This window comes from Rhipicephalus sanguineus, chromosome 1 (genome assembly GCF_013339695.2).
Source record: "Rhipicephalus sanguineus isolate Rsan-2018 chromosome 1, BIME_Rsan_1.4, whole genome shotgun sequence".
NCBI classification, from domain to species: Eukaryota; Metazoa; Arthropoda; class Arachnida; order Ixodida; family Ixodidae; genus Rhipicephalus; species Rhipicephalus sanguineus.
The window spans coordinates 162,809,429-162,829,996 of NC_051176.1; the positions used below are offsets into that span (position 1 = coordinate 162,809,429).

Sequence of the window (20,568 nt, forward strand, 5' to 3'; positions counted from 1 at the left end):
AGCCCGCGTGTGCCTGAAGCCCAACCACGTTGAACATGCATTCATGTACAGAACGGGTTTTGCAGAACTGCTAAATGTCCGTCCTTCCGTGCGCCTCTTCTACGCTAATTCACCTCAAGAAATGCATATTCTGCTGGTAATTGCATCGCACATAACTGTACGAGGTGAGATTTAACACACGTATACGATTTCTAAAGGTAACGTCGTTAGACAGTGTATGCGTGGATGCGATGAGTCACTGCATTCCTTTTTGCCATATCTCCGTCCCATGTGCACCCTATCGAAAGATCTTCAGGTGACGAAAATGCATTTAGTCTCTTATTACTTTCACGTTGCGGTCCTATGCAAGTCAGGTTCACATAAGGTATGTGAACCTAGTTTGCACACAGCTACAGCCTAGTAATGGAAAGTTGGGCAGGCAAAGGATACAGCGCGAAAAAAGAAAAAAAAATGCCGCGTACCACAGAAGAGCAGCCACAAAAAGCAGCGCTTACGGTGGCTGACCTACGGACGTGTATGTTTTCGCATTCTACAAGATGGTGCAGTAGCCTACATTGCCGTAGCCTACAAGCTACTGCAATGTGTAGTAGCCTACAAGCGTTTGTGCAAGCAGAACCAAGCCGGTTCGCTCTGGTTCTGCTTACACTTCATTTCGAGACTGACTTAGTAAGGTGGCAGACTGGGCTAGTTGGTTTTGATAGCGAGGTGATAGTGGCACGAACTTGAACAAATACAGGAAGATACAGTGCCATTGGCGTAGCCAGAGGAGAAGGAGGAGGGGCCGGGGGGCTGGGGGGGCATTCAAACCTCCTCGACAGCGAAATTTTTACATTTTGTATGTAGATATACTATATACCTGCACACATACAAACGCACACGAACATACATAAGGGGGGTCGGACCTGCCCTAAATAAATTTCTGGCCACGCCCCTGAGATACGCACTCACAAGCGCTTGTCTCGTGTCTTTCCTGGTGTATCTGCTGGAGCTACTATCACTACTATCGCGTCGAGACTGACAGCACGTTGCTCAGCACCGATCACACTGACGCTAAGAAGAATCATGTGCAACGCGGTTAGGTGAACATGGAGGGTGAACACAGGTAACGTTGCCTGCTAAAGTACACATGCACACAACACAGCGCAACAGCACGTGCACGCAGACTAGAAACATCGCGACGGCTTTCCCGCAACGCACCTTGACGCGCTCCGCGGCACGCCCACTTTGCGACGGATAAGTACTGCGCTGGAACCGTAACATTGGAGCTCGCGGCAATTTACCGGGCGTGGCGGAAACTAGTCACTTCGATCATGGCGTACGAAAGCTCAGCTGATGAACGCGTGCATCGATCGTGCATGAAACCTCTCCACCTGCCCCTCAGAAGCATACGGCCGGAATACGAGCACTGCAGTATCTAAGCAACTAGGGAAGCTGAAAGCCAACCAACGATGTTACTCTTTCCCGGCACTCACGTGCACTTTTATAGTCACCGCTCTTATCGTGTGGTCAAGACGGGATCTGCTGCCGCTACTATGGATGAAACTGGCGAACGAATGAAAGAACCCGTCCGACAGCCAAGAAGAACAGTTTACAACGCGCAGAATTCTGCTCGAGATTACGACTGCGCGATGTGAGCTCGGTGACCCGCAAAAGGAGCGTAGCTTCTGATGCCAGTACCAGGCAACAATACATCAGTTTGAACCGAGAAAGGATCAGTACGGAGAGGAACAGCAGCACACTCACCGAGCTACTCTTGGGCACGTCGAGCCGGTTCAGCCTCAGATCAGACCGCCCATCTCGGGGGTCACTCACACCGCAGCACGTCTCGGCTACGACGCGGCTTGGTTCGGCCCTACCGAGGCCGCTGTTCCGCAAGAGCGCATAGACCGCCTGTGTCGGACGAGAACTAGGAGAGCGCGCGCGCAGGTCCGGTCGATCAACAAACGCTGCCGCCGCTACCGGCGCGGTTCGTCCTCCGTGCAACAACGTCCCTTTCCGAGTGAGTGATGCGTGGTTCCTTGGATGCGTCAGGGACGATGGCCCTTCACTGCGACGTACTACCTGTGCGCCGCTGTTCCTATGGCTGTTCGCTGCATTTTGACAGGAGACTTGCGCGCAGCATTACGACGGCGGCTGATCCTAGCGCGGCACCAACCACCACGAACCCTCCTGCGCGCGAGCGCTCACGCCAACGCACGCAGACCTCCTCGCCCGCTCGATCATCTGCAAGCCAGCCTGCTTTTCGCTTGTTTTTCGTCTTTCGCTTTTTGCTCGGCGAGGCCGTACACACGCGGCAGGCTTTTTGAAGAGCCGGGAAGATACGCTGGCTCCATCTCTCGGCTATTCGCACAATCGTGCACGACAGCGCCAAGTTCAAATACGTTCGTTCGATGTATTCCAAAGTAAGCATGTTAATTTAGACCAGCAGTAATAAAACATTCATATGGAGGCACGTCCAGTGTTGTCGAGATTTTTTTTTTTTTTTTCATTGATACGATGTGAGGAGATGTTGGCGCACAAATAAGGCGCCGGCTACTCCTAAGCTATTGAGGGGATCGAACATAGAACTCAGAACTTTGTCACAGTAACACAAGGAGTAAAAAGAAACACTTCACATAGCGTTTTCACAGTAACACCAGGACAAGGAGAAAAAAGAAAAAGAAGAAAGAAATGCGTGAAACAACGTTCTCACAGTAACATCATAACATAATTAAATGATGCGTTGCACATACAATAGACCATTTAAGCAACACCATGATAACGTAAAAGGAAATGCCCGAAATGCGAGATATCACCTTTATTAGATAATTTCAGTGCTCTTAAAGTATGTCGCTCCACTTTAATATCACGCTGCTTTTTTTTCTTTTTTTGAAGAGGTGAATTTTATATTTTTCATATTTCAAGACTGTACGCACCTTGAAAATTGCGGTGCAAAAAAAAAAAAAAAAAAAAAAAAAAAAAAAAAGTTGTGGTCCGTTTCATAACTGTCCTCGAACCGGAAATAACATGTTTGGAAAACTTCATCCTTGTTTGAACAGCGGAGCTGCTTTATGCCGTTGGTTGTAATCCGCGAACAGATAAAAGCGACGAGGAGGCTGCTTCAACATTCTTCGCTTTTGAGGCGCGCCAGCGAACGGGAAGAAGTGCGACGTGCTTCAGATGCACTCTAACTCATCGTTGCGTAGAAATATAAAATAAACTAACAAACAAACGAACTAGGGAGCGAACGAAAAGGCGAACACGGTCTTGTTCGTCTACGTTGGCGCTGTTTTGAACATGGAAATGAGGTGTTGCTGTTGTCGCTCAGCTACCATCATGAACCGGCACGCGCTATGTTCGTCCTCTTCTTCATCTCCTGCTTGGCTCCCAGAACACGTGCGCCGATTTGTCCGGCGTGGTATGCAATAACTCTGATGAGTGAGAGAAAGAGCACAGAGACAGAGAGAGAGGGAGAAAGAGAAAGATAAATTCTTGGCGAAATGAATTTCTTCACGAGGCGGGATTCGAACCCGCGTACCCACGATCCGAAGGCGAGCATCGTAAGTTTCGTGACCAATCGGCTATCCAGGCACGCTAGCAGAGCGTAACATAGCCTTGTATACGTATAGCATACCAAATGCGTAGGAAAGGGAAGTGAGGGCGAGGAGGAGGTGAGAGAGTAAAGCATAGCATAGAAATATATAAATTGAGAGAAAGAAAGGGAAGGAAAACAGAAACAGAAAGCAAGACAGGAAGAAAGAGAGAAAAATATATAGACAAAAAGAGATGGAAAGATAGATGAAGCGAGAAATCGAGAGAGAGAGAGAAAGGGCAGAAAGAGAAATAAAGTAGAATGAGCGAGAAATAGAAAGAAATATATATATAGAGAGAGAGAAAAAAAGAAATATAAATAAACACAGTTAAAGAAGAGATAGAAAAAATAGAGAGACAAAGAAAGAAAGACAAAAATAAAGAGAAACAAAAAAGGTCGCCCAGCTCCGCACTTTCTTCAGGCTTGGCACCAGTAGTGCGAAGATGCCTGAATTTTTTTTTTCTCCAAACCTGACTTTCAGGTGTTTTTCGTTGCGCAAGAGCTCGTAACTTTTGAATAAACCATTATTTCAAAGTGACACTTCCCATGCTTCTTTCTCAGACACGAAGCTCTGCAATGAACTAGCATAAGTGTAAACCATGAATAAGTTTTGATGTTATGGGTTTAATTTACAAACACACGAAAAGACACAATACAAACACATGGAAAGACATAATACAAGCACATGAAAAGACAATTCTTTAATTTTGGGGCAGTAAAATACATTTAATGTCGATGATATCGCCAATATCCGAGTTTATTGGACAGCCAATACTGCATATATACACCTAATGATGCCAAGCCATTTTGTTTTCCTGTGGTAGGATCGCAAGTTATGACTGCTGGAGTGATGGACATCTTTCGGGTAATATTGGTAATTAAAGCTAAATTATTTTTAACTTTTTTCCAACATAACATATTTCGAGGGTGTTTTAAAACTGCCCTTACGAAGGTAGACGCAAAGCAGTCGACTTAGGAACACAATTTAAAACGATTTCTAAAAGGCGGTGACATACTTTGTTCTTCTTGTTCTAAGAACAACGAGGAGAAGGGACAATATGAACGCCCGATTAGGAAGTTCGTTAGTTAGTGCAAAACTTCTGAATCAACTGATCATTCTCACCTTCACTAACTAGCGCACCTTCCGCTGCTGCATGGGCCTTGTACTGTTCTTTCCTCCGTCTTTCTTAAAAGCATAATGTCACGTTTCCGATTCGCCCAACTTTCTGCATTCGATATCGGCTTATTTGTTCATTATCGATTTCAGAGGCGTCATTACGAGACCCTTGAGCAAGAAATCAGGCTAAAGTGAATGGAAGGTAACAATATTTCACAAGTCGCGACATGAGCCGGACATGAAGCAGTCGACAGCTTCGTCGACTTGCTGTCGTACCACTACATAGACGCACACTTCGCGTTGGCATGCAGTTTCGCCCGATACTGCCGGTGCGTGTATAGTCGACTGCAGTCACGTTCGAACGTAGGACAAACGCATTTTACTAAAATATTAAAGCTGACTTCTCGCAAAAATGTAGCTATTCAAGTGCGTCCATAACCACATGCGCATCATATGCGCACACGAAGAGAAACCGTTGAGAGCCACTCACAGAAAAAAAAACAGTAACATCCCGGTATATTGTTCTTTAAAGAGCTTTAGCACTCGATTCCACATGGGCCCCGTCTGGAGGTGGAAAGCTATATACACGTAAAACTTGGACTGTGCACTAAGAAAAACTTGCAAAAATAAAGAATAGCAAGGCGACAGGAATGGCGCCGCCAACGTGTTTATCTTAATTCTTAACGGAAATCATTGACTGCGGAATGCAAAATAAAAAAAAAGAAAGAGAGAGAGAGAGAGAGAGAGAGAGAACGAAACGGGAAACGAAAGCTACTTAAAAGTGTCTACTCACTTTTCCTTGGCCTGTATAAGGGAGCTGCTGCTTCGGAACCGTGAAGACAGCAACGTGCCACCAGACCTGATACGGCTACCTGTTGCAGCACGTGAGAGGACAGTGAGATAAACAGCATAACATGAAACGAAAACTATACGCATGTGAAAATGACACAGCATAAAATGTATTTAGCAGCAGGCTCCAACGATCCATCGCCCCAGCTGTGAACTTATTCATCGCGGCGGCAGTTTTTCCGATAAAATTCCCAATAACACCAAATTCTTGTGGAAAACTTAAAATACTGCGAAAAGTCCAGGAGATGTTTGTAATTCCACAACAGAAACACGACGGCGAAATGGTATAATGGCGGCAACTGCGGCGTCATGACGACGTCTGCTGTACTGAAAACCGCATGGGCCATGCAGCAAACGAACTGCGTGAGCACTTTGCCTGCTATCGCAATCGAAATACACGCTCATATACGACTACACTCTCCGAGTCTACATACGTCGCGCTATAGCTACCAAACCCATACAAACTGCCATGCGCAGAAGTTAGCGCAACCGTGCGACTCTTAGCTGATAGCTAGCAGCTGCGAGCTGCACGGTTTAGGCAAGGGCGGGCCATCCAGGCGTCGTAGGACGTCTGGATGTTCCTTCCTTGATTCCGCTTCGTTCAGGGTGGGTACAACACCGTCCACAGGAAAAGTGACACGAAGGCGTTCTTGTGTGTGCGCCTTCTAGACCTGTGATCTTCATTCCTGTATAAGTATCTGCGTCAGTTTTACTGAACGCATTCCAAAGCGAATAAATACCAACTAGCCCAATTCCTCGTCTTACTAGTTACAGCGTCCGTCATTACATCTCCGTTGCAATGCTTCAGAGCGCACAACCGGAGTTCTTGTAAATATTTTGGCGCCGATAAAAGGGATAAACATGTATATTGTATGCATGCGGCACAAAGAGTATAAAGGATGAGAGCTAAATGCCTAGTGAGAAGGAGCAGCGATATTATGCGTATCTGGTAACACATGTTCACATTAATTTATCTTGTAATACGACACACACATACACACACACACACACACACACACACACACACACACACACACACACACACACACACACACACACACACACACACACACATATATATATATATATATACACACACGCTCTTAAACGCAGCGCTTCCCGCACTGTAGACAATAATGCTGGTATAGGTGTACGTCTGCATGTATAGCATTCACGTTGCAGAAGAACACACTCGCGACTGGTCAGTAAAAGGCGCCTGTTACGTCTGGTTACAGCTAAAAATTTTCACGTCAAACATAGAGTGTTGTTGTCAAAAGCAAGGCATCCGCGCGACTACTCGACTGTATTTTTCTGTCCAGCGATACTTTCGGGTATATTCGCTTTGAGAGAGTAATATACAACACGGGCAGGGCGCCACGCTCACCTTTGTCGTACTTGCGCTTGAGCACGATGAGGGAGGAGACAAGGATGGCCCGGTGCGCGCCATTTTTGACTCCCAGGTCCTTGACATCCCTCTCGGACATCCACAGGATCTCCTGTTCAGGCGAAATATCCATCATCATCATCATCATGTACTCCCTTGCGCTCCCTTTAACCCTTCCCTTGTGATTTCTTTGTGCGAAATAGCCACATCCGTGGCTTCTGAAAGATCATCATCATCAGCCTGAGAGCGCCCACTGCAGGACAAAGGACTCTCCCATATGTTCCGCCAATCAACCCGGTCCTGTGCTTTCTGCTGCCTCGTTATACCCCGCAAACTACTTCATCTCATCTGCCCACCTAACTTTCTGTCTCTCCCTCGCGCGTTTGCCTTCTCTTGGAATCCAGTCAGTTACTCTTAATGATCAGCGGTTATCTTGCCTGCGCGCTGCATGTCCTGCCCACTGTCCATTTCTTCTTCTTGATTTCGACTAAGATGTCCTTTACACCCGAAGTATGCGCTAATGAGCAACGGGGATAGCAATTCTTTTCTGCGCGCAGCAGAAAGTCATTGTCCCACACGGCACTTACGAGGTCCGAATGAACGTACATTAAATTATGGTTATGATAGTGACAGCCCGCCAAACAAGCAAATCTGGTGCGATTACCTAAGGAGCGCACACACGAAAAAAAAAAAAAACATTCACCGAAGATTACGATACTGCCTAATGCGAATTCTGAGCGCAGCTTCGTGTTGGGGCAATGCCAACTGTGTTTCAAATTATGGCTTTCCGCAAGGTTTCGACTACGCCAAAAATCATAATTTTTGCGAAGTAGGACAGTACCCACTACGCCATTATTCGTATTTCTGCGGATAAGCGAGGTACCCGCTCATCTGTGAGGTATTATGTGCACTTTGTTGATGTTTCACGTGGCTGATGACGATGAAGAATTACGGCTGAGCACTCTGCAGTGAGTGGGAAGCATTAAACCACACACTCGTTGTACAATTACCATTCTGTTATGACTGGTTGTTATTTTACTATTCTGCCGCGCTATATTACGTAGGTTAACGCGATTGCTTGCCCGAGATGACGCCTGTATAGGGTCTTTTTGTGAATGAATTTCAAGCACTGGCGTGGCTCTGTGGTAGAAGACTCAAGTGACACGCAGAGGGGCCGGGTTCAAATCCCCTTCGATCCTGGGTATTTTTTTCTCATTTAATTTTTTCATGTCTATCGGTTACGCCGCCGACCCAGAAACGGGCGCCTAAGAACTGCGCTCTAAAATAACTTATTCTAGACAACGTAGTACATGGTAACAGGTTTGCGCCAAGCCGGGCGAAGTAACATGCCTACTAATTAAGGAGTATCGGACGTGCATACCGTGTATAAATAGCGCTACTGCAATCCAACACAAAGTTTCATTTACGACATTTTAAGCGTGATTTCGCGATAATTTCGTTTTCGACTGTTCGGAATTCGTCATTTTGCAACGCGTGAAGAGATCTACACGGTCTGCCCGTTATCTACATCGTGCGCTAGAAGTAACTCCGTATTGCACATAATGTGAAAATACGTATTGCACAGTAATGAATGCGTCCCTGGAATAATAATATTGAGCAAGCTGACTTAATTTCCACTAAATATTTTTGACCTGATACCTGAGTAGCTGATACTGCAAAACATGGGCGGTATAATGGTGTTCCAACGGGCACTTCGTGTCTGCACAATGAAAGCGCTCATCGTAAACAAGTGCTTAAGTGAAAGTGTGACATAATGCGTAGTCACCTTTGCATCATTTCCTGAGAGCCGAAGGTTGTTCAGGGACATAGCTGCTTTTCGATTCGGTTCTCATTACCGAACCGGACATACCGAATGTAAAAAGCTCATTTTCTAAATGAATACCACAATTAAATCCATGAAGGCAGTCCTCGTAAGCAGAAAAGGTGACTGCCTCCTCATATTTCTTCTCGTAAAAACGATTTTCATTGGTCAAACACAGGTGGATATGTAAAACGAGGTGAAGGTTGCGCACGTTGAATTGCATCCTGGATTTCCGTGTCAACTTGTGGTACGCAAAAGGTGCTTCGCAGGCACTTTTTTTTCGCCTGTGACGACACAATGACGCAGAGCAAATCGGTATTGGTTTGGACCGAAAAGTTGACAGAAATAATGCTCCTAAATGGCGGCTTCCGTTCAGCTCCGCATGCATCCTACTTTACAACCAGGACGAATATCTTACCTATTCACGTCCGAGTTAATTTTCAGGAGTACTACAAGCAGGGTGCCTAAACTGAAGGGGATAATGGCTTAAAGTTACATTGAAACTGATTATGCACTGCGCAACGAAGCAAGCGATGCTGACGCTACAAAGCGCGTAAAATACAATAAGGCAAGGACAAGAAGTATGCTTGGGAGGTCATTATTTCACACCGTACTAACGTGCGGTGTCTACTGCTACGCTAGGCTGCACTACGCTAGGCTGCGCTAGGCTGCACTGCTACGCTAGGCTGCCACGCTAGCCTAGCAGCCTGCACGCTAGGCTGCTAGGCTGCACCGGGATCGGCCCACGCATATGGTTAGACACGGAAGCGAAACCGGCGTTTGTTCACAAAGATTGGTAAACTCATTAGAAATATTTGGTCTTGATCATTTGACTCAAGTATAGTGTGTGACGCCGCTATACTATATACGAAGCTGGGAGACCAAAACGAATGAAAAATTTTCTAGAAATTGTATGCGACCAAAATATGGAGGGAGAGCCGGAACGCCATGCACTGTCTAGAAACGCGGATTATGCTTATCGGTTTCCTTGTTTGCTGTGCTATCGGCCGAGCAGCAGATACCGCGTTGTTTGAAATATGACCGGCTGATACATCCTCGTGATAAGGCTTCGAATCTCAGTAGTTCAAAACTCAACAGCCGGTGTTTCAGGAAGGACAGCGTCGCATTATCACTCTAGCTACTGATAACGAAAGTCCTGAAAATGAAATGATACTAATACTACTGATAATGAAAGTCCTGAACAGCACGCTGCTGTTCACGATTGTACGTACAAGGCGCAGGCGAGTTGGAACCAGCGCTAGTATACAGGTTGCGCTAATGCGATTCAGACGGTGTGTTGCTGCTCTTCGTGTTATCCCAGCTCTTCGCGTACAGGAATGACATGATTGCTTGTGAGTGTACGCTGTTTTGTGGACACGGCGTCGACACTCGGGGTCAAAGTTATGTGCCCCTGCGCTGATCTCACTCGCTAATAATTCTGCCTGATGGAAGAAAGAGCCGCGATAAACCGCAAGGTAAAGCTCCCTGAGAAGGGGCTTCACCGCTGTGCTGCAAGGCCAAGGAACGCAGCAACGGTTAATTAGCTATGCAACCGTACTCGCACAATGCAGTCGCTCATCGCACAGCGAAATACCGCACACTTGTTCATCAGCCATCTGGTACAATCATCAGTAAGGGGAAGCTGCAGCTGCACGAAACACATGGCGTGGTAATGTGATGACCACAGTCGACGACGTCATGTCCACCTCGCGGCACCCAACTACTACTACTACTACTACTACTACTACTACTACTACTACTACTACTACTACTACTACTACTAATATTAATAATAATAATAATAATAATAATAATAATAATAATAATAATAATAATAATAATAATAATAATAATGCGGCCAGCTCCACTACGCGAACTCTGTCGAAACAGCGAAGCTGATGCCCCCTTTCGTCAGACTCACCCTCACCCATCTTTGCGCGCATCTCATAGGTTCAGCCTTTCCGCCGATCCTCGACATTACCCCTCTAGGCTCGCCTCTCACTGGTTCACTCTTTCCACCGAGCCTCACCCTCGCCCATCTTTGCGCGCCTCTCACTGATTCGCCTTTCCGCCGAGCCTCGGTAGAAATACAGTGTAGTAGAAAGGAAGAGAAAGAGAAAGGGCTACGCCGCGCCATTTTGGTGCGGCGCAGCCCTTCCCCTTCCTACCGCGTCCTACTCTCGCCGCACAGCAAGGCCACGTGACCAGCGCTACGTCATCAACGAACGGGGAAAACCCGACTAAGAGCAGCTTCGCTGTTAAAATAATGAGGAGCCCTACCCCCATAAGGAAAATGGGGGCAAGCGAAGCTTGGCATGTGCGTGCCTGACCCACTGTTTTTATTTCTTTCTTTCTTTCTATTTCATTGAGCAATGCTCCTTCCTAACATTTTCCTTCCCCCATGCCAGGAATTGGATCTTCACCCACGTGCTTTGCAGCGCAACACTTCTGTTGCTACAGGCAACAACGACAGTCGTGCGTGAAACAATGAAATGCAATAGTGAAATGAAACAATGAAAAGTGGCAACGTGAAATGACAAGTGACCTCCATAAAAGATCAGATTTCCACGTCAGAAACGGCCGATCGCTGACGAGCCCACGATCGAGAGAGCACCAGTTTTTGGAAAACAGCGCACGCAAGTACGAATGTGACCGGCGCACCCCTTCGAGGGCCTATTTGTGTGCACCCGCACTTTTGTACACTCGCCGGCGCCGGATTCTTCGCGAATTATGCCGACGCCGCCACCGAAATCTGATAACGTATAGACGCTTCGCTTAATAATTGCAGCACTCTTGCGCTCTGACAACGCGGAAACGCATTCCTTTTGCTTCTGTCCTGTGTCCTGAGAGTGCTTTCGCAAGTTGGAAAATTAAATTGAGGTGTTTTTAACATTTCGCAGTGGTGGGCCACACACACGGGCACGCACTCACACGCACGGATTAGCTCACGACGATTCTGTTAGATGACGCTGCCCAAGCAGTTACCGAAAGGTGGCTTTGCCGCATGAAGCATCTCGATGCGGCGAAGCCGCTATCTTGTTCAGTACTGACAAACGTGCTTCATTCAGTCACTGCACTCTGCATTTGCAAGCAATAATCCAATTAATTCCATGAAAAGAAAAACAACACCACGAATAGGCACACCAGCTAGGTTGATAAAAATTTAGGAGCCATTCCACTCTGTGACGGTGGATGACAGGCTAAGCTGCTTAGCACAAGGCACAGAGGTGACACAGAAGTTTCAACAGAACACGCCATGCCGAGCGGCATCGCCATGGCGTGTTCTTCTTTCTAGCCTTCGTAAGCTTCTTTAGGGGACCCTTAAAACGCGGACTGCGCGACCACCGAAACGCTCATTTGGCATCACACTTTCACAACGATGGAATTTTCCTGACGCGTACAATTCTCCACGTCGGCTTTACATCTTGTCCTTCAGAGGGCTTTTATTCCCGCACCACGAAAGTCGACGAATCCTTCTAGAAAGTGTTCCTCCTATGCAATTATTTTTCTCCGCGGGTACAACACATTCATATGGTTCAGATATGTTCACTTTCTGCAAGCATGGATGTGTAGCCCACTGGTTAAGACACTCGATTTCGTAGCATGGGGGTCCGGGTTCAAATTCAGCCCCGCTAAGGAAGTTTATTTTCTGGGAGTTTTTATTGACGCGCAGGAAAAATTGACGAAACTGAAGCCATATACAGATTCGCTGTAAAGCAGCGTTCGAGTGAAAAAAAAAACACACACACACACACAAAAGCATTTGCTTCCAAGCCCTGTCACAACACGTTTGTGTTGAGGTAGGCTTATGAAGCGAACGATTCTATGTGTTACTTTATGAGAGCAATATTCTTATAGAAAAAAAAAAACTGGCACTGTTTATTTACGACGGATGAGCGACCAGTCATGATTACTAGGTAAATGTGGGAAACGCACTCCTTTCGTCCATCCAACACTCTCTCCCCACTTCTCTGTGCTAAACGGCGTTTTGACACGACAGTTGCACGGCTATCATTGTACCACAAAGGACGCGGCTTACTTATTACGGGCTACAGGGTTTTCATCGAGCCAACTGAATATTATTTCCGCCAGCGACTCGCCCACATTAGAGAAAATATGTAAAACGTTGCGTAAAGATCTGGGCTACATGTAGAGACTTCGTTTATCCTGTAAACCTCGGTGGCATCCGTCTACAATATTCGAGCAACAGCACGATATCATTTAACAACAATTTCCCGTTTTATGTACTCTCGAGACAAGTTGTCCATACAGCACGGCAAATTCACGACAGAAAAAATGGGAGAAAAAATATGCGACTCAAAATCCGGTAATTCTTTACGACGCATCCCACCATGCGTCCACTTCCAATAGACATTCTGACATTCCTGTCACAGGTTTTTTTTTGACACGAGTCGTGTAATATGCGTTCTTCAAATGAGCGTAAGTCAGCCCTACAAGAAATTTATGTTAAATCCCACTGTCCGCGGTCCCCTTTCTTTCTTTCGTCTGCTCACAAAGATCGTTTGAAGATAAAATAATGTTTTCAAAAAGTCACACGAAAAAAAAAAATGATCACACTTGCCTCAACGCCAGTGTACTTGCAGAACAGTAGCGAGTATTGCGGCAAGTCCAAGTTTTGAAGCCACACATCAATGTCAAGGTGCGGCTTGCCACCGGGATCCACAGACATAACGGGATCGAAACCTGCAGATACAGAAACAGGAAGCCCGCTCAGAAGAAGAAAACACAAACAACCCGACCAGTAACAAGATATGCACTAAAGAATAAAATGTAGGCAAAGTGTGCGACCAAAAGCGCTATATTTCGAGCGCCTGATGTGTATCGGGTTAACCGTTGCGGGTCGTTTCTTAAACTCAATGGTGGCCCAGCCAGTTCGGGATTTGGAGCAATTGTAGGAGCAGCAAAAAAACTGTTTTGGAGCAGATTTGGAGCAGAAGGAAATGTGTTTACGAACAGGTTTGGAGCTCGAAATCTTGCGTTTTGGAGAAGGTTTGGAGCAGAAAAAAAAAAAAAAGGTGATTGGGATCACTTGGAGTAGTAAACAGTCAGTCTGCAACTTTTTAGTGCGCATTCTTATAATGTGCAACCAGGAAACGCTGCTCATATGTAAACAAAAACATAAAACAGATAGTCAGAGAGCAGCCATCAACCCCCTCCAAAATTTTGACATGCCCCCTTTCGCTACCCCCCCCCCCCCCCCCCACACACACACACACCACGACCACTAAGGAACCCACCTGTCGTGGATACCTACTGTTACATGCATTGTGGTGAAGCAATAGTGACAAGAAGCGCATGCTGCATATGGTTCCTGCAAGTGACAGGTATCAGAACGTCATTACTTCCTAGTTTTCGAGAGGGGAAGGGGTTTACAGCCCCTATAGACTTTTCATCCCAACCCCTAACCCCTCTCCCCCCTTCCTCCAGATTATGACCCATAGGATCCGACGCTGGCGTGGGTTTGCAGACTGGGTTCCGCGAAGGGAGTATTACGATTCATTGAGCGCTGAGAACTAATTCAACTACATGCCGTTAATTTCCAATTAAATTACACAGTTTATTATTCTGAATAAATAATTTTGCATTGCACTTTGGATTTCAAGATGCCACCGCCAGCGGTGGCTTCGTAAACATATTTTATGAGCAGCGAGCAACTCACGAGGCAGCGGCGCTCCAGAATCGCCATTGCGCTATTAGCGGACACGCGGTGACCGCACTGAGTACGCTGGCAAGCGTAGTTCGTAACAAGTGCATGGGTGGGAATCAGTTGGGAAGTTTTGCAGGCTGAGAGCGACTTGTCTGGCCTTTCTTGGGACTTACGGCGATGTTGGCTGTTAAAACGATGTTTTATAACGGACATGTGAGCGCAGTCACGCGTTATTTTTGAGTCACGGTGCGTCGGTGTCCGCATGGCTCGATTTCTATGCGCGCTGTTTTGCAACCGCATTCTGTCCGTTTCGCTATCAGGCGCGCGACGAACGCTTTGATGCGCGCGAGCGGCAGCGGCAATACTTACTGCCCGACGTAAGCTGCCAGTCATGACAAACTGCCGAACCGTCAATAACGGAGATAAAGCGCATATATCTTGGTTAGACCGACTATAACGAGGAAAAGCGCATCGGTGGAACGAGGGGGAATGGATTCTGTGGCAATATGGAAAAGCTGTGTGTATTGGGTGCCGAAACAAGAATATTTTAGGCCAGAAACGCTCAACTGCCGTTTAAGAAGGTGAAATGTGAACTTTGGCGCAGTTGGCCCAAGATGCACTTAATTTGGGCGCGGTAAGACGCTGAGAGGTAGAATTGTGGCAAAATGGCGCAAATGGCGAAGTTGGACCACCACTGTTTAAACCGTAAATAAGCGCAAACAGCTCTACCGCTTGTCTGCGACAAGGAGGCCCACAGTTACTGGCCCCTAGTTTTACTATGTACAGTGGACAAAAAAAAAAAAAAAGAACCTGAGGAAGCTGCAGTTTTCTTCGCTACAGCGCGAAAGCATCGGATAAGCACGAAACATCACACGCAGTGAATAGCTGTCCACTTGCGTATTTCAGACGACTTGCAGTTTTTCCTGACCAGATTCTGGTCAGGAAAAACTGCAGTCGTCTGAAATGCAGGAAAAACTGCAGTCGTTCCGGAACTTCACGTGACAAACTTTTTCCAAAGTTTGTCACATGAAGTTCCGGTCTGACGTAACACAGCGGCAGCATTTCAAGTGCGCGCGGCGCGCTCAGTTTCGGTATCGCCGCGATCGGGGCCTTCAATTTCGATTATTACTATCTCAAATTACGTGTGTTTTGGGGGCATTTCTATAAAGTTGGTGTGCCATAAACAGTCACGTCTTACAACTTTTCCATTTAAACAACTGCTCTCAAGCGAATAATTAAAAAGCTAATTAAATAATTATTGTTAATTACTCATTTCAACTAATTTCATTTTAGGTGCGGCAGAGTATTCCCGCCTCGACACAGAGTTAAGTGTGCGAAGACGACAGGCGCATGACTGCGATAGCATTTTAATAAAAATATCTGTACTGTCTTAAAAAAGACAAAAAGAAGCAGCCTGCACACAGTTGCTGAAGCCGAAAATACTTTTAACACTTTTGCTCGAAGCCGACACAGTAAACTAATTTAATTCCATTCGTAAGCACAAACGTAACCACAAACACGCTTACGAATGGACAAAACACAGTTTATACCAGCAATCTTCGTTAAAACTTTCTAAAGAATGTCATATCCGCAGTGATGACAATGTCGTAAAAAATACGTAATAATTATATGCGCTACTATAGACACTGCCTCACTCCATAAAATGATTCGCACACTATGACCGCTCGCTCTAAGGTTATTCGCCGCCAGTTTTACATTTAACTTTCGAGCACCCATTTCGAACTAATTTGATGCAATTTTTCTCTCGTTACTCCTTTTATTTATTTATTTATTTATTTATTTATTTATTTATTTATTTATTTATTTATTTATTTATTTATTTATTGCAGCACCCGAGGAGCAGTGCTCGTCGTCTTGAAGTGATGAATTTGCAGTCCTCCAAGACTCCGCCCGGCTCGGTATATGCGCTCAGAACAGCACCAGCGAAACGAGGAAACGTTTTCAGCGACAGCGAAGACGCACGAGTTTTACACCAGCCCTGGTTGACGACTCCTGTCACGATGAATTCGAAAGCATCTTGCATCGAAAGGCAAAAAAAAAAAAAGGAATGATCAGGACATTCTACATTTTGAGTGTATCAATGCTGAAGTCATAGCATCTGTTCAAGCCACACACAATTTTGCTGGCGCCTCAATATTCCGCAAATAATCTGCGCATCCTGAACAGACAAGCTACTTTCTCGGTTTTAGGAGGCATCGTGACGAAATAAATTACGGATTTACGAATTAGCACCAGAAAGGACATCCCGGTCATCGACGTTGTCGGCAGAAGCGCCCGGACGCTCTGCGCAGAATAACGCAGCTGGGCGACATGAAAGTAAAATGTGTCACACAAGAGCTTCAGTTCCTCAAGTTATCTCGCTACTGCGCTCATTAATGGACACCATTTGTGTGCTCTTAAACAACCAGCACTCTACGTTGTGTACTTATATTTAGGTGCACGTTAAAGAACTCCAAGTTCTCGAAATTTCCGGAACCCTCCACTACGGCGTCCCTCATAAGCATATAGAAGTTTTGGGACGTTAAACCCCAACAATTCGTTATTAGCACTCTACGTTGGCTCAAAGTGCTATTTTCAATGCGCTCGATACATTGAGTACAGTGCTATCATCTCTATAGATTAGATTATCGAGCAATTCAGAAGTTTATATTTTTTTCTTTCACAGAAGATACTCACCACGAAAGCGACCGAATAAAGAAGGCGCGGTGCACTTCATTCGACAGCTCGCCTGCGCGAGTAACCACACATCAGGGGCATTCGTATTTTCATGCCTGTGTTTTTTCCACGCCTTCGTTGTGCTAGCCACAATGATGTAAGTTACTTTATCTTGTTCTTTACATTGAATTTTCCTCCTTTCGTCTTCCCCTTGGTAGTAAACCAATCTACTTCTTACCTTGTTAACCTCTCTGCATTATTTGTTAAATCTCTCTTTCCCTGACACGATCATCAATGTTAAGAAAGGCCGAAAGGCATCTTTTTGGAAGCTATAGCTGAAGCCCCGAAACAACAAAACGGAGAACCAGAATCGATTTCCAGCTGTTGGGTTCTTTGCACGTGTCGAGTAAAGTGACGCCTTTATAGAAACACTTGCATGAAATACTGGCGGCAGATGGCGTCTCAGGAGCCAGAGGCAAAGCCATACGGCACGTCGAAAGGCGACACCGCCGCGGCGTTCGGGTAATAAAACAGCCGGGTAGGGGACTGTGCAGCGCTTTGGCATGTCCGAGTTTCCGGAAACGGCTCATTTGTTACAGAGTAAAGAGAAATAAAGTAAAAAAGGAATCCACGCAAGCAAGTTAGCGCGTTCTGATGTACTTCCTGTCGTTCAAGGGGGATGTTCGAAAAGAGAGCTCCGTTAGCTGCGGTTTTAGTTCTGTGCGTTAAACCGGCTGGGTTTGGGCGTCACCGTACAGTAGATAAGAACGGCAAGACACCACCACGTCGGCAAATGGCAAGCATAAAGGGCACGCTCCATCCGCCACAGCCGATAGCCCCCAATCCCCCAAGAAAAATAATAAAGCGCGTCGCACTCTCACATGCAACGCATATACGAACACGTGCATATACGGACGTTCTAATCGGAAGCCCATAACGTCATTTAAGATAAAGTACATCTTTGTAGCCACTATATCATCGCAGCAGTTCGTGGATAGGATGGCATCACCACAGAGGAATGCATAGCGGAATTGCCGTCTCACGAGCTTACATGTAGATGAAGGAATTTCATGCAGTACGCATGCACTTGCGCCTGTTTACACCACTTATGGGGCTTCCAAGCGTCCCTAAAAACTATTTTTCCGGTATATAATAATAAGATAATGCAGTTAAACGAAGAAAATGCAGAAGTGGGCTTGTTGGAACTTTGATTTCATAGTGACCACACGTCAGTCAGAGATTATCTTTTGCAGAGACTTTCAAAAATAAGGGTCATGTTGTTTGTAATTCACATCGACAACTAGCGCCGTTACATATAGGGAGTGCCTTGACATGAACACCAATGCAGTCTGATATGTGCAAAACGTTAACTTGGTTGTCGCTCTATATTAAGACTAATAAAGATGACATAAAAATGTCGGCGGGTAATGTGCGAATCAAGGGAACCAGAAACCATACCAACGAGATATACTGGAATCGCAAAGCAGTCAAATCCGACTTCCGTCTTCAAATTAAATATTTATTATACGTACTTCGATGGTTGCACTAAATGTTGTAAATATGCGGAATATTTCTTTTTAAACTATATATATTTTTTTCGATTATTGTGGCATTAACACGATCAAAATCCTTCAAGTGAATTACTCGAGGAGGCGGAGATTACATGCGCAAAAATCAATATGCGCAATCGTCTAATTAACAAAGTTTCGCTAATGAGATGTTTACAAATTATTTTATGGCACACATTTACAGTTTATTGTAACCGGCGAGCTCGCAGGGCATATCGGCTTAAATGAGCCTCTGAAGAGGGCACCCGCTTCGAGAAATGCGCTTTCGAAGTTTCAGTTAACATGCGCGATTGTTCCACTTAGTGTTCGAACAAAGCGTTGTTTTGTACACTGCAAAAAAACACTAGAAGGACAACGCATTTAGGCACACGCTTTGAAAATTAATCTCTTGAAGCTTGCATCATCCTGAGATATCGCTCCAAGTGGGTATGTCCTGCTCACTCATAGGCTTATCGTTTCTTGACTATGTGACTTAATTCGTGAAGACTTAATTGGTGCAATTTTATTAACTGGTCGATTACGCATTTTAATTTCTCTTCGAAGCAATGAGAGGCTCCTGAAGTGATACAGTTCAAAGGTTAGAATTCTGCTAATTACCGCACAGGCGGTTTCTCAGTGTCATGTATTCTATAAAAAAATGAAACGGATGAATGAAACAAACGGCCCACCCGTCACGGTGGTCTTTAAGGTGCTCGACTGCTGACCAGAAGGTCGCGGGATCGAATCCCGGCCGCGGCGGCCGCATTTTCGATGGAGGCGAAAATGCTTGAGGCCCGTGTACTTAGATTTCGGTGCACGTTAAAGAACACCATATGGTGAAAATTTCCGTCACTCATAATCAAATCGTCGTTTTGGGACGTTAAACTCCACCAGTTATTATTACAACAAACGGCCCCAGTATGGAGAAAGGCAACGTGGTGCTTGTGGAAAATATACAAACATATAAATAGGACAGTGCCTGCAATGCATCTATACGTGAACCCTGCGTATGCAAATAATCTTCAGGGGTAATGCTATCGAGAGTGAGACCCTCAAGGGATGTGCCAAAAAAGCGCGCTGCAAGAATGGAGTTATGCCGAACGCTATGGCAATAAGGCTGCATGAAAGCGTTCTTACGACAAGTTTGCTCGTTTGCTGGCATTAAGGTCTACGCTTTACTCGCATAGTTCATTTCAAAACTGTGAGACTACACTGCGGGGACGAGAAAACACCACTGAATAAAAACAAGAAAAACGCCGGCACCGCCGCGCCGGCGAGCGCAACGCGAGTTTCGACATCGGCGGACAGATGGCGCCACGGAGCACGGCCGGCGCAACAGTCGACAGGGGCAACGGGCGGACAAGCTACTGCCACTACTGCAACACCCTTTTGAAAACCACTGCAATCGCTGTGCACTGGCGCGTACTGAATAAAAGGGATGCTACTGCCAATAAATAAATGGGACCACGCGATAATAAATGTTATCCAGTGGAAGAGTGTGGTCTCTCGAAAACAGGTCAAATATTTGCAGCATCTGCAAGGTTCGTGCGCAACTAAAAGGAAACGGTGGAATTTGTGGGGGAAAAAGAAAAAGCGGTGAAACACTTAGGAACTACTTGCGCTCGATAGAATCCCGCACTCATTGGAGGGCATAACATGTACGCATGGTAAAGGTGTTACGAAGTGTTAGAAATCTACGAAGTTACTCCTGAACAGAGTTTTCCATGCTAAGGCCAAGGTAAACCTAAAGAGTTCATGAATTTACAGATATATGCACAGTGTTCACAGACAAAAAAAAAAAAAAAAAACGAGGGGCTGCCGCCAGCACAGAATTGTAACCAACTACAAAGTAATAACGTGTTTTGAAACAGCTTCCCAAACGGGTAACATCCGTCATTAAGAAAAAAGAACAAAAAAAGACATTAACATTTTAC

The 20,568-nt window shown here is 45.7% G+C and overlaps 1 protein-coding gene across 1 annotated transcript in view; it reads right to left on the reverse strand.

The window, feature by feature from the left end:
- The window catches only part of LOC119401445 (breast cancer anti-estrogen resistance protein 3 homolog), a 145,902-nt gene that overhangs the window by 35,803 nt on the left and 89,531 nt on the right, over window positions 1–20,568 (reverse strand). Inside the window, exons 2-4 of the mRNA XM_037668267.2 lie at window positions 13,326–13,447; window positions 6,922–7,033; window positions 5,482–5,560 (exon numbers count right to left, since the gene is read on the reverse strand). Coding sequence (XP_037524195.1) covers window positions 5,482–5,560; window positions 6,922–7,033; window positions 13,326–13,433 — 299 coding nt within the window. The 5' untranslated portion in view covers window positions 13,434–13,447. The remainder of the gene's footprint in view (window positions 1–5,481; window positions 5,561–6,921; window positions 7,034–13,325; window positions 13,448–20,568) is intronic.